Source organism: Sinohyriopsis cumingii, chromosome 11 (genome assembly GCF_028554795.1).
Source record: "Sinohyriopsis cumingii isolate HCF-2022 chromosome 11, ASM2855479v2, whole genome shotgun sequence".
Classification (NCBI taxonomy): domain Eukaryota; kingdom Metazoa; phylum Mollusca; class Bivalvia; order Unionida; family Unionidae; genus Sinohyriopsis; species Sinohyriopsis cumingii.
In genome coordinates, this window is record NC_142971.1 from 33,841,069 (window position 1) to 33,855,140 (window position 14,072).

The 14,072-nt window shown below is 34.3% G+C and overlaps 1 protein-coding gene across 1 annotated transcript in view; it reads left to right on the forward strand.

Annotated features, from left to right (window-relative positions):
• Positions 1-14,072, forward strand: part of LOC149787886 (uncharacterized) — a 227,682-nt gene that overhangs the window by 113,023 nt on the left and 100,587 nt on the right. Inside the window, exons 30-32 of the mRNA XM_089974127.1 lie at positions 6,130-6,150; positions 9,765-10,342; positions 11,387-11,571. Coding sequence (XP_089830253.1) covers positions 6,130-6,150; positions 9,765-10,342; positions 11,387-11,571 — 784 coding nt within the window. The remainder of the gene's footprint in view (positions 1-6,129; positions 6,151-9,764; positions 10,343-11,386; positions 11,572-14,072) is intronic.

Below are 14,072 nucleotides of genomic sequence, written 5' to 3' on the forward strand. Positions count from 1 at the left end.
TACAACATATTGAGGCAAATAAAATAGATGGGAATTTCTAGTATTGCTTCTTATTTAGGAGGTACAAATAATGCTGAACAATCTCTCTGTGTTACTCTCCTTGGTTTTCTGGATATTCACCAGGTTTACAGATTTTAACTGAAAGGTGTGGTTGTTTATGCTTTCGGTGTTCAAGTTATAATTAGTTTTTTGTAAGTACAGTAAAATCTGTCTTGAAACAACCTTTTCTGCCAAACTTTCATAATCATTCAAGACAGTTGGTATCTCATGACTGGTTATAACATCTGAATAATCAATGAATATGTGCACTGGGACTGAGCTTTCAAGACAGAATTTACTGTATTATTAATTGTTATCAGTCCTACAAATGTAATTAATGAGAAAATTCTCAGGATTTTGTGAACGTGGGAAGAGTCAAATGAATTATTTCTGTATACTTTTGTAATCAAACATGGAAGTTTGTTTCTTAATTGTAATTGAATTTGACATCAGATCAGTTTGTTTTAAGTAGAAATATGGATTTTCAACTCTTCTTCACTCAACAGAATTTAACCAAATTTGACCTATTTTTACAGACTAATTTGATTACTATTTACCTGGCATGAAGACTTTTTAAATTTTCACAAATGATGCTGATCCAATTGCAAATATCGAGACCATTACCAAATGAAGATTTTTTTAGACAACTTCTTAAAAACCACTCAAAAGAAAATTTCCAAATTTGACAAAGCATCATGGCATAGGGGACTTTCGGTAATATGTACAAATGATGTTGATCTGTCATCAAATAGGCTGCTGTTACTTAAAAAAAACCAAAATAATATTTTAAACCACAGCTACAACAAAATTGCTGAACATAATATGATTATGTTTGAGAGAAATCATGTTGGCATGAAGACCTTTACAATTTTTATGTATGATGGCAACATATCTTTAGATATGGCCACCATAACTAAAATCAAGAAAACCTTTAAACAACTTCCCCAAAATCGCTGGATAGAACTTAATAAAACTTGATAGAAAGCACAAAAATCTTCCAAAATTATGTAAAATTTGCTGTCAAACATAGCTACAATTACTAAAACTAGAAAAAAAATTAAAATGACTTCTCACAAACTTCACAACTGAGTTTGATAGATAACAGCCTAGCATGAAGATCCATCTGGCTTATAGAAATGAACAAAAGATGCCGTTTTGCCATCAAATATGGGCACGATAATACAAATTGAAAAACCTTTGAATGACTTCAGACAAATTGATTAACAGAATTGATCAAATGTGATTGTTCATGATTGTATCAAATGTATCATGATTGTATCAGATTGTATCATGATTGTATCAAATGTGATTGTATCATGGCATAAACTACTTTCAGGTTTTCAAACTGTTCAAATGTGATTGTATCGTGGCATAAACTACTTTCAGGTTTTCAGATTGATCAAATGTGACTGTATCATGGCATAAACTACTTTCAGGTTTTCAAATGTGATTGTATCATGGCATAAGCTACTTTCAGGTTTTCAACGACTGCTGATCTGCTTTCAAATGTGGCCACCATTACTAAATATAGAGAAAAACTTTAATAACTTTTTCATCAAACCCACTGAATATATTTTCATTAAATTTGACAGAAAACATACAGAAATGAGGATATATCATGCATGTACAAATAAATGCAAATCTGCCATCAGGTATGACCAGCAGTATTTTAAAACAAAAATAATATTTTAAAAAACCTTTCCAGAATATAACTTGATCAAACTTTACAGAAAGCACCTGGCAAATCTGTACAAAATGATGTTGATCAAATATTGCCACTGTTACTTAAAGTAGAATAACCCTTAAACAAAGTTGATAAACCATGAGATGAAGTATCCAGGCATAAAGGCCTCACAAGTTTGTTCTTAAAGGTTCTGATCCACCATCAGAAATGGCTGCTATTAAAAAAAATGTTACAACTTCTTCTCAGAAACCCCTCGGCATAATTTGACCAAATGTTACTGAATGTATCTTCACATATAGGGCTTTCAAACTTTTACAGGTGATATGACCATATTGTTTATAAGGAAGAAATTGTGTTATCTTGAGTTTCTGGAAGTTCTTTTTGCCTAGTAGAGCATCTGTTCCTTCTATGACTCTTGACATTTTGAGTTTCTTAATTTTGCATTACTACATATTGAATGGTTGACCATTGGTCCATCAATAGGCCCATTGGTTTTCTTAGCTTAGGAGATCCTTGGGCTAACTTGTTTGTACAGAACTGACAACAGTTTTGATTAACCAAGCTTAAGATTTTACAAGTTTCCACTTACATAAATATATAGGGGAAAACTAATGTGATGTTCTGAAGTGTGTGGGTAAGTGATTGGTTGAAATAATGTTTTAAAAGTAGTCTTTTAATGACACTGTGAAACTTAAAAAAGATTTTGCCAAACTAGCAGATGTTCAAGAACAGTCAAAAGAGGACATCCAATCAAGGTCCCATGAGGAGATGGGAACTGAGTTCAGGGGAAGTTATCCAGATGTGTATGGACATAGAGATCGGCAGTCTGTCCATCAGCAGGAGCTGAGAAGGGAGAGCCACATTTCCACTTTGCTGTCTTTGACGGATCAACATCGGCCCAAAATTTCAGACAATAAGAATTCTTTTTCCATTAAAGCAGCAGCAAGTACTGCTCACATATCTGGAACAAGTATTCTTTCCAGATATGATCTGGAACAACAGAAACCAAAAAGAAATCTATCACTTAAGACTGTTGCAAAAGTTGTTTGGAATTATATAAGACAAGAAAACACATTTAAATTTTTAATGGGACCAATGAAATCAAAGAAGCCATTCAAACTTGATTGGAAAAAGATTCGAGCATATATAAAAAACAAAAACGCTTTTGCAGAACCTGAATCAAAGACAAGAGAGTTCACCATGAAAGCACCAGGTTCTTCTTGCCCATCTAACCTTCCATCATCAGGGCATGCCAAATCAGCAAGACCATCAAGGACAGGGGACCAGATTAAGATGATAGTTGAACCTAGTAGACTTGGAGGCTTTCTTAATAGAGTTCTGGCTGATGGAGCTGTAAAGAGGGATTATGAGGAGAATAAAGAAGCAAGAGATGAGAGGAAACCATCCAGAACCTCAGCAGAATATGAGATGGAGAGTGAAAGAGAGAGGGCAAGACATCTTCCCCCTTGCGATCCTTGTTACAGAGATCCCAAACGGAGATATGACCAGAATTACTCCAGTGATGAAAGATTTGGTCCAGATATGGAGCCAAACCGAAGAAAATCAGAGATATATGAGGACCACTGCAGAAGAGGTAGACAGTGTAGTCCAAGTGGGAGACCCAAAGGTTCACCTAGGAGAGGTGGAAGTTGGGAGGATCAGTGGGAAGACGATGATAAAAGAGAAAATACCATGGGTAAAAGATGGGAATACCCTCCAGTGGAATATGATAGATATTATCATCAGCATATTCATAGCCCAGGAAGGTACAACAGGAGCAGGAGGTATAGTTCCATGGAAGATTCATATTTCAGACATCCAGACAGTAGTCCAGAGGATTACAGCAGAGGCATGAACCAGTCATGGTCACCACCATCACCAAATCCACAAGGTAGTGATGTTGACCCAAATTACCAGGGTGATCAGTATCAGGATAAACCATCTTATCGACATGGCAACAGAGATTACAGCCCTGAATATTATCAGTCTCCAAAACCACCAAGGGGACACCGATTTAGAAGGAGCAGATTTTCCAGGGACCGACCTTGGCTGCCAGACACTCGACCCTTTGAAGCCAGTCCACCTGAACAATGTAGAAAAATGCATTCACAGCTGCCAGATCAAAGCCTGTTAGAATCCATGGCAGTGTTTGCCCACACATTTGGTGGCACACATGAGGTCAAGAGAATTGAAATGACTGAAGGTATATTCAGGCATCACGTATGTGTCATTCTGTTTACCTTGATGCCACATTATGGCTTATAATGTCACTTTTTATTTGAGCTGCATGAACAAGGGCTTCACAAATTCACTTCCTTGAGCTGTTTCATTTGTTATGCTCTTTTATATTGTCACCATTATGTATCAAAGATGGAGATCTTCACTTCACATAACAAACTGCTTATTCAGTATATTGTATGGTCAAGCATGTTCTAAAGTCAATCACATCTGTATTGATACCATTTTTGGTGTCATCAGTGGGTTGTAGTTATCACCTTTCATGAACGTACATCACATCATGCTAAATATATTTGTTGTCTGAATAATAAAAAGTCATATATCACTTTACCCCTGTTCATTATTTAACCCTTACACTGTAAAGAGGCATGCAAGTTGCATGTGTCCACTTTTGATATGTGCATTACCAGTCCTGAAGGATGGAAAATGAGCCAGATTTTTATCTTTTTTTTGTTTTGTATGTAATGTTGAGTAACACAAGGTGTATATAATCACATTTCACTATATGTTTGTGTCTAATACATGGTTTATTGTTACTTTACTCATTTCTATCAGTGTAAGGTTTAATTATCTAGCCAAAAAACCACTTGAACCTATGGTATACACCTAAGGCTATCCTGTGTTCATCACTGATAGATTTTCACCATTCTGGAGACAGTGGTTATTTAGATCAGATTTAAAATAACGGCTTGTATCATCAAGATCTTATACGTATTGTATTATGAGCAAAATCTGCACACATAACTGAGTCAATCTTACATAAGTCACATTAGCTGTATCATTTCTGTTTTGGGCCTCTTGTTTGACGTTATATATCTAATTTTAATTGCAATTGTTTGTTTAGTTTTTGTTATCATATATTTTCCTGTTGAAATTTAGTGAGCATAAGAAAACATATTCCTCATCAGTTGACCTTTAGTTTTCTCTGGGAAATTTTGAGACTTGAACCCCTATCTACATAAATAAAAGCATGCTATTACTAAAAATTAGATGAAAATGATTAACTTTTAAATATTTTAGATTTTTTATCTAACCTTTCTTATCTCAATACAAACACTTATTTCCATTTTCATTTGAAGTAACAGACTTTCCAAATGTTGATCCAGCACCAGTTTGGTTCTGGTAATTAGGTTTTTGTTGATTATCACGATTCCTAATGAGCTTTTATTTCTGGATGAGAGAATCAGTTTGAGCTAGCAAAATTGGTGTGTTTCAAAACTGATTAGCTACCTTTAGCTCTGTTCTTAGGTGGCTGCTTTGCAAAACAAGTCTTTTATATTTATACCCTTTCATGCTTTCAAAAATAAACTCATTCAGCATCACAACATGCATTTGGATGAAGCTAGTCATCATCACCAAGATACATATTGGGTTTGAACCTTATGGAGCTGGATCATCATTACGAATCCTTCAAATGGAAATAGAAACAATAAATGTTTGCAATAAGATATGAAGCATACATGTGATTCTACCAATGGTAGGACACAAATACTATTTTTAAAGGCATTTACCAGTTTATAGTTGAAATCTATTATTGTTAAAATTTTAATTTCTTTTATAAATTGGAGGAAAAAAATGGTACTTTTACACAATTTATCACACATTAGGGAAACCAGTCATAACCAGTCTACTGGGAACTGGTACTATTCTACAAGTGCATGCTAAGTGATTATCTGTTCTGAATAGGAATTATTGCACAATGACTGACATGTGTACACAACAATTCTTATTTTACTGTTGTATTGTTTTTTTTCAAGATGTTTATGCAAAGTGGTTTTTAAAATAGTATATGGGACAAGAAATGCAATCACCAGGCATATGCTGACACCATCTCATTCAGGAAATCTGGACCATAAAATCACTGGTTATTAAGATATCACTTGGGCAGGGGGAAACAAAATAATGACACACACCTGAAGAATTTTGCTGTGGATTACTAGCTGAGATTCTTTGCTATCATGTACAATAGACAAAATCAAATATGATATTAATGATATAAATGATATGCGATGTTGGATCATGGTCGATGTTGTTTGCAGTTGAACTCGACTTACATAAAGGAATACCAGCACATATGGTATTTGATGACTCAGAATTTAAAATAAAAAGAAAATACAGATTGGATAATAAGACAAAATGTAAATAAAGTTTAATCCTCAATATTTCAGGTCAACAATTAAATGCAGATGGTGAGTGGGGTGTATATTGGTACAGATTTAGATTTAACATGCAGTTCTGTCTTCTTTTTCAAAATACATTGATTGATTTGCTTAGCATTAGTAAAACCTCACATTTCCCACAGTGAATCTCTAGATCATTTATACAAAAGGAAGGATGTTAATTTCTGTTAATGATGCAAGAAAAAATTTACAACTTTTAAGTTTATAATGAACAGTATCTGTTCAAAATTCATTATATGCTATGACATTGTATTATTGCAACATGCCTATTCCTACAGCATTGTAAAGTTTCAGAGAACCACTGAATTCATGCAAAATTTATACAGAATGTCTTTTGTCACATCATGTACACATTTGATTCCATGGCTCTTTATGAAATTTTCCATTAAAATTCAAGTGAGGTTTTGGATAATGTGGTAGTCATAGCAGCCTATAAATGATGTAGTGTTTTTGTGGGAAATGTTTTTTATCTGTTTAAAATTAGATTTAGTTTCTCGTTATCTTCCATTGCTAATTAGTGGTTAGCATCATGGCTGAAATAAAAATGTGGAATTTAGACTTGTCAGAACTATTGCATATGTGTGATATTTTAAAAATTCAGTTTACATTGGCCATTGTGAAAATAGTTACATTAAGTTGCAGGCTGTTATGAATATATTACCATATATACTTGCTTATTATTGGATTGCAAACAACATAGACCTTAATCTGCTGTGACATAAGTGCTGGCATTTTTGGTCTCTACAGTTTGACCCAACTTATAAGGGAGTATATAGAGTAGTTCCCCCCTCTCCACATACAGAATACAGAATACAAAATATTTGGACAGAAACTAAATTTGTTTCTGTTTCTAATTTTTGCATAGCAATGGATGTTTACAATTTTCTACTTTTTCCATTCAAGAATTAACTTTATTCTTTTTTCTTTTGAGCAACACAAAACATAATTTTTGTAAAACACTTTTCTATTAACATTGCTAGATCTAACATCTTAGTTACAATGGCATTTGTGGAATTTCCCTGTTAACAGATACACTACTTCTACATGTCTAATTTAAGATACACTTCTTGTTTAATTTAAGATTATTTGAGCACAAGCATGATTCTGAGCACCACTGTTTTCACCAATATTATAATAGTTTCAGTTTTTTTATAAATTTTTTTATTTTATTAACTCATGATTGTTGTATTCTTTTGGACTTTTTCAATGAATTTTCTACTGTGAAGTATGTGGCTTATTGGTTTAATCTTTATATAAAAATTGTCCAGTCAAAATGTCTGTTTCTGAATAGCATGATATGGAACATTTCTCAAATATTTGTTGTCAAATAAATTGTTTGGTTAAAAATTTGTACATATGATTCATCTACTACAGCTGTGTAAATGCAGGACTTGCTACTCATAAAATTTTGAGCTTGAGTTTGAGATTGAGTTTCCACTATCTGTCAGTCAAAAATTATCTTTAAAAAAAACATCATTTATGATTGTTTGAAACAAAATCAAATTCAGTCAAAATTTAGAGTTTTATGATATCCAGACCAGGCCTGGAGATCATGGAACTCTGAGGTTGGGTTTGAGATAAAGTTTTCATTTTTTACCCAATGAAACATGATGTTTCAAATGTAAAAGTCTTTGTGATTGGCTTACACAGAATCTCAGGCTCAGACTCATTCTTCTTAGTTGTACAATTTCTAGGTCAGATACACCATCATGTAATATACCACCAGCTAAATTTCTAAGCTGATTGATTGAAATGATGGATGAAAAACAATTGGGTCGACTCTGATTTGCTGGTACATTATGTGATTGAGCAAAGTCTGTTTTCTTGGCAATTGATATGTGTTATAGATGACCAAATATGGTAGAAAAGTGATTAATTTGCTCATTTTTAAATAGATATCGACACAATAGCTCATAATGTGGCTTCTTGACTTTGATGTTTGATGTAAGCACCAAGGTCTGTGACATAGAATCTATACAGAATTCCCATATTGCTCAGATCTGGAGGTTTTCAATACAATGAAAATGTAAAAGTTAAATCTATCACCAAAAACATTTGCAGCTATGTTCTTTATCATTTCTCAGCACATTCCCATTGTGTTGATGTCTTATTTTGTCTATGGCAGCTACACAAATCAGCAACTTGACCATTATTTACTCTGCATGCCAAATTTATATTTGTATACCCCATGCAGATTCAAGAGATGTTCATGATAAATAAACTCCTCTCCCATGTCTCCTCTTTTGGCAAATGTGTCAAGAAAGAATGGGTGAAGAAAATCATTGAACTTCTTTGCGGTATGTGGTATTAATGAATATGTCTTGTTGAAGACCTCCAGATCTGAGTGATTTGGAAATCCTGTTAGATTGTATAACATCGTGGATGCTATTGCCTATGCCAAATGTCCAAAAACAATAAATCAAAGATTCTATTGCGCCATGAACATTGGTGCTAACACTGAATGTCCAAATGAAGAAATCAAAGATTGTATAATGTCAAAGAAATCAAAGATCTGTAATAAGCATGAAATCATCTTCAGCTATGTCATGGATGACTTTTTGTGTAGAAATTTTCCTCTCCTCTAAGTCAGGATTCGCCTTTAAAAACAATGACATATTGAATTTTGTAAGATAAGAAAGCAAATAACCACCTTCATGTATTAAGTGACAGTATATATGAATAAATGCATTCTGTCATCACTGTGTTAAAATAGATCAAATTAAATTGCATTATATAAATAGAATTTTGTGTAGATATATAACCATGGCAGAACGTATTGTTCTTTACTCTCATTTATAGGACATTTTTATTGTTTAGTTAGCATTATTGAAAATAAAGTTTAGCATGATCTGTCATTGTGGGAAATTCATCGTTTAGTTAGCATTATTGAAAATAAAGTTTAGCATGATCTGTCATTGTGGGAAATTCATTGTTTAGTTAGCATTATTAAACATTAAGTTTGGCATGATCTGTCATTGTGGGAAATTCATCGTTTAGTTAACATTATTGAACATTAAGTTTGGCATGATCTGTCTTTGTGGGAAATTCATCGCTTAGTTAGCATTATTGAAAATAAAGTTTAGCATGATCTGTCATTGTGGGAAATTCGTCAGTTAGTTAACATTATTGAACATTAAGTTGGGCGTGATCTGTCATTGAGGGGAATTCATCGTTTAGTTAGCATTATTGAAAATAAAGTTTAGCGTGATCTGTCATTGTGGGAAATTCATTATTTAGTTAACATTATTGAACATTAAGTTTGGCATGATCTGTCATTGTGGGAAATTCATCGTTTAGTTAGCATTATTGAAAATAAAGTTTAGCGTGATCTGTCATTGTGGGAAATTCATCATTTAGTTAACATTATTGAACATTAAGTTGGGCGTGATCTGTCGGGGAATTCATCATTTAGTTAGCATTATTGAACATTAAGTTGGGCTTGATCTGTCATTGAGGGGAATTCATCGTTTAGTTAGCATTATTGAACATTAAGTTGGGCATGATCTGTCATTGTGGGAAATTCATCGTTGAGTAAGAATTATTGAACATTAAGTTAGGCGTGATCTGATGCTGTAGTGAAAAATAATATACTTATGATGATTTAATTTGGATGTAATTGTTAGATCAAAGTGTGATGACTGATGACAATGAAAAATCAACTCAGACTAAAAGGGGACGACCTAATGATTTTGTTCCTCCATCTCTGAGGGAAAAGGGTGTCACTGGTTACTATCCAAGACCGCCATCTATGTCAGCAAGTGAGACCACCAGTGAAACGGGGAGTGAGACTGAGTCTGAATCAGATGCAGAAGTGGTACCAACTAGCAACCGTAGTTTGGTCATCATGGATGCTTCAAAGTCACAGATTGTAGGACCAGGAAAAGAGAAAGAAGCCAAAACCCCAAAGACTCCAAAATCCTTCCGGTCTGAAGAATTAAGGCAATACAAGGCTCATTTAGTGGAGATGGATCAAGACAGGACATTGTCTGAGTCTACCCAACTGCAGAAGTCTGCCCGTGGTGGAGATACATACAGAGAACATGGCTCAAAGAGGAAACATGCTAGCATGGCCATCATCGAAGTCCAAGAGACAGTAGAATTAGATACCACTAAGGATGAGCAAGGAGGAGAGATTAATGAGAGACATGTGGCTGTACCAGCAGCAGGAATGGGTACCAGAAAACGGGTTGATGAGGGAGAGGTTAGTAGGATCTTTTAGTTTGTATGTATGTTATACTTGGATATTTCATCATTAGTTCTATTTTTATCTCTTTATACTTTACCCTTACAACCAGAGAAGGCCAAGATGGTCTGTCACTTCTGATTTACTAACATGTTTTAAGCATTTGTGTTTATGAGCACATATTCTTCAATACCATATACATCTTGCCTACTCAGTAGGTTCTGTCAGACCAATGCAGTTGGCATTAATAATAAATATAATGATTAAATTGAAATTTTAAATATTAATTTGTGTATTATGATAGGCATACATGTGATGCAACAGAGAGGGCATCATTGGACAAATAAAAGGTTTGCAAAATTTGGTCAGGAGTTTTGACTTCAAATCAGGGTTTTTCTATACCAGATTTTAGCATATAAGCAGACAAAAATGACAACTGTTTAACTAATTTTCTTTTTCTGTATTCAAATATACACATCATCTCTTCATATCAATCCTTTTACTGCCATTCATACTTTCCTGTACGTTGCACAATCAGATTTAGCCTTTCTGAGAAGATTGTTGTATGGGTTGTATTTGTAGCAGTCCTCATCATTGTTAATCTCAACATTCAGGAGATGATGTGTTGTTACTGGGTCAAGGTTTCTTCTGGAGTTGGCCTGAGTTTTTCTCAGAATAATAAATATCTTTTTAATGTCTGCACATTGTAAAAAGTTTTTTCTTCTTTTTACAGTTAAATTTTTTAAAACAAATTTTAAATTTAAAACGTTAACATTTAAATGGCACTATATACCCAGCAATGACCCAAAAATGTTTTGGGGAAAAAGGTCAACATTTTGTTATCATGGTCTTGTTAGTCTGAATATATTTCAGCATGATAATTAATGTCTACAATGGCTACAGTAGACTACTGAAAATGTATTAGAGGTGAGCAGCGTAATTGTTGACTACACTCTTTTTCATTTTGTGAGTTCAAACATGGTGAAGCTGACCCATGAAGAACACACAAATTATTGCCACGGGAATAATAATTTACAATATGTTCAACCTTTTATGTTTTAGTTTGTCCACAGTCAAGGAGAGAACATGTTGCCTGCAGTTTCCATCAGTGTAACCAGTCATGGCAAAACCTCATGCAAAGTGGAATGGGAACTTCCAGAGAAGCCAGACCCATCATACCACCTTTTGCTATTTGTTGTGAATGTAGTAGGCATCAAGTTCAGCAGAGATGTCAACAGTGATCTCAGGTAAAGGTTAAGAAGACTTGTAGTATCATTTATTTTAATGGGTCTTACGTTTTTTAATAAAAAATGGCGTTTTCATGGGTATTTAAATTCATGGTTTTGCCTGTAAAAGTTTGCATATTTGCACTTATTTAATTTCATGGATTAATCTCTACATATACTCCAAATAAAGAATACAAAAGAATAAAACTATGATGACAATAAAACACAGTAGCTTAAGAGCAGTACGATTCAGTTCAGATTGCCATCTCATTGGATAATGTCACCATCCACATGAGAACCAAACATGTGACGAGCTTCCTGTTGCTCAATACAGGTAGCAATCAGCGTCAACATTTAATATGTTTGGAGCCCATCCGAGTGCCAAGATGCTGACTAAATTGAAAGACAGTGAAATCACTTTGTTTGAACTCATGTAAGAACAAACTTCATCCACTAGATTTTACTTAAAACCTCATCAACCAAGCCGATTCATGCTTAATGGATAATTGCAGCTCACAGGAAAATGTATGTAAGATTGGACCTAATTAGCCATGGCTTTGAAAATACATTGTTTAATTCAATAATTTCAGGATTATTTACCTGACAAACATTAGTGTGTTCCAGGATTGATATGATATTGTTTCATTTGTTTTGTCTGAACATCAGTTAAGTGTGAGCTTCAATACTCAGTGGTATTCAGTGTATATGCATAGTGTTTCATTAATAATTGTGTTTCAAGGAATTGTTTGAGAATTTTACAGTCCTGTTGTTTATTGGTTTTAAACATGCATGGATTCATTGGCATTAAGAATGCATGGATTCATTGGTATTAAGCATGCATGGATTCATTGGTATTAAGCAGGCATGGATTCACTGGTATTAAGCAGGCATGAATTCATTGGTATTAAGCATGCATGGATTCATTGGTATTAAGCAGGCATTGATTCATTGGTATTAAGTAGGCATGGATTCACTGGTATTAAGCAGGCATGGATTCATTGGTATTAAGCATGCATGGATTCACTGGTATTAAGCATGCATGGATTCATTGGTATTAAGCAGGCATGGATTCATTGGTATTAAGCAGGCATGGATTCATTGGTATTAAGCAGGCATGAATTCATTCTTATTAAGCAGGCATGGATTCATTGGTATTAAGCAGGCATTGATTCACTGGTATTAAGTAGGCATGGATTCATTGGTATTAAACAGGCATTGATTCATTGGTATTAAACAGGCATGGATTCATTGGTACTAAGCATGCATGGATTCACTGGTATTAAGCATGCATGGATTCATTGGTATTAAGCATGCATGGATTCATTGGTATTAAGCAGGCATGAATTCATTGGTATTAAGCAGGCATGAATTCATTGGTATTAAGCAGGCTTGGATTCATTGGTATTAAGTAGGCATGGATTTATTGGTATTAAGCAGGCATTGATTCATTGGTATTAAGCAGGCATGAATTCATTGGTATTAAGCAGGCATTGATTCATTGGTATTAAGTAGGCATGGATTCATTGGTATTAAACAGGCATGGATTCATTGGTATTAAGCATGCATGGATTCACTGGTATTAAGCATGCATGGATTCATTGGTATTAAGTAGGCATGGATTCATTGGTATTAAGCAGGCATGGATTCATTGGTATTAAGCAGGCATGAATTCATTGGTATTAAGCATGCATGGATTCATTGGTATTAGGCAAGCATTGACTCATTGGTATTACGTAGGCATGGATTCATTGGTATTAAACAGGCATGGATTCATTGGTATTAAGCAGGCATGGATTCATTGGTATTAAGCAGGCATTGATTCATTGGTATTAAGTAGGCATGGATTCATTGGTATTGAGCATGCATGGATTCATTGGTATTAAGCAGGCATGAATTCATTGGTATTAAGCATGCATGGATTCATTGATATTAAGCAGGCATGGATTCATTGGTATTAAGCATGCATGGATTCATTGGTATTAAGCAGGCATGGATTAATTGGTATTAAGCAGGCATGAATTCATTGGTATTAAGCAGGCATGGATTCATTGGTATTAAGCAGGCATTGATTCATTGGTATTAAGTAGGCATGGATTCATTGGTATTAAGCATGCATGGATTCACTAGTATTAAGCATGCATGGATTCATTGGTATTAAGCAGGCATGGATTCATTGGTATTAAGCAGGCATTGATTCATTGATATTAAGCAGGCATGAATTCATTGGTATTAAGCATGCATGGATTCATTGGTATTAAGCAGGCATTGATTCATTGGTATTAAGTAGGCATGGATTCATTGGTATTAAACAGGCATGGATTCATTGGTATTAAGCATGCATGGATTCACTGGTATTAAGCAGGCATGGATTCATTGGTATTAAGCAGGCATTGATTCATTGGTATTAAGTAGGCATGGATTCATTGGTATTAAGCATGCATGGATTCATTGGTATTAAGCAGGCATGGATTCATTGGTATTAAGCATGCATGGATTCATTGGTATTAAGTAGGCATGGATTC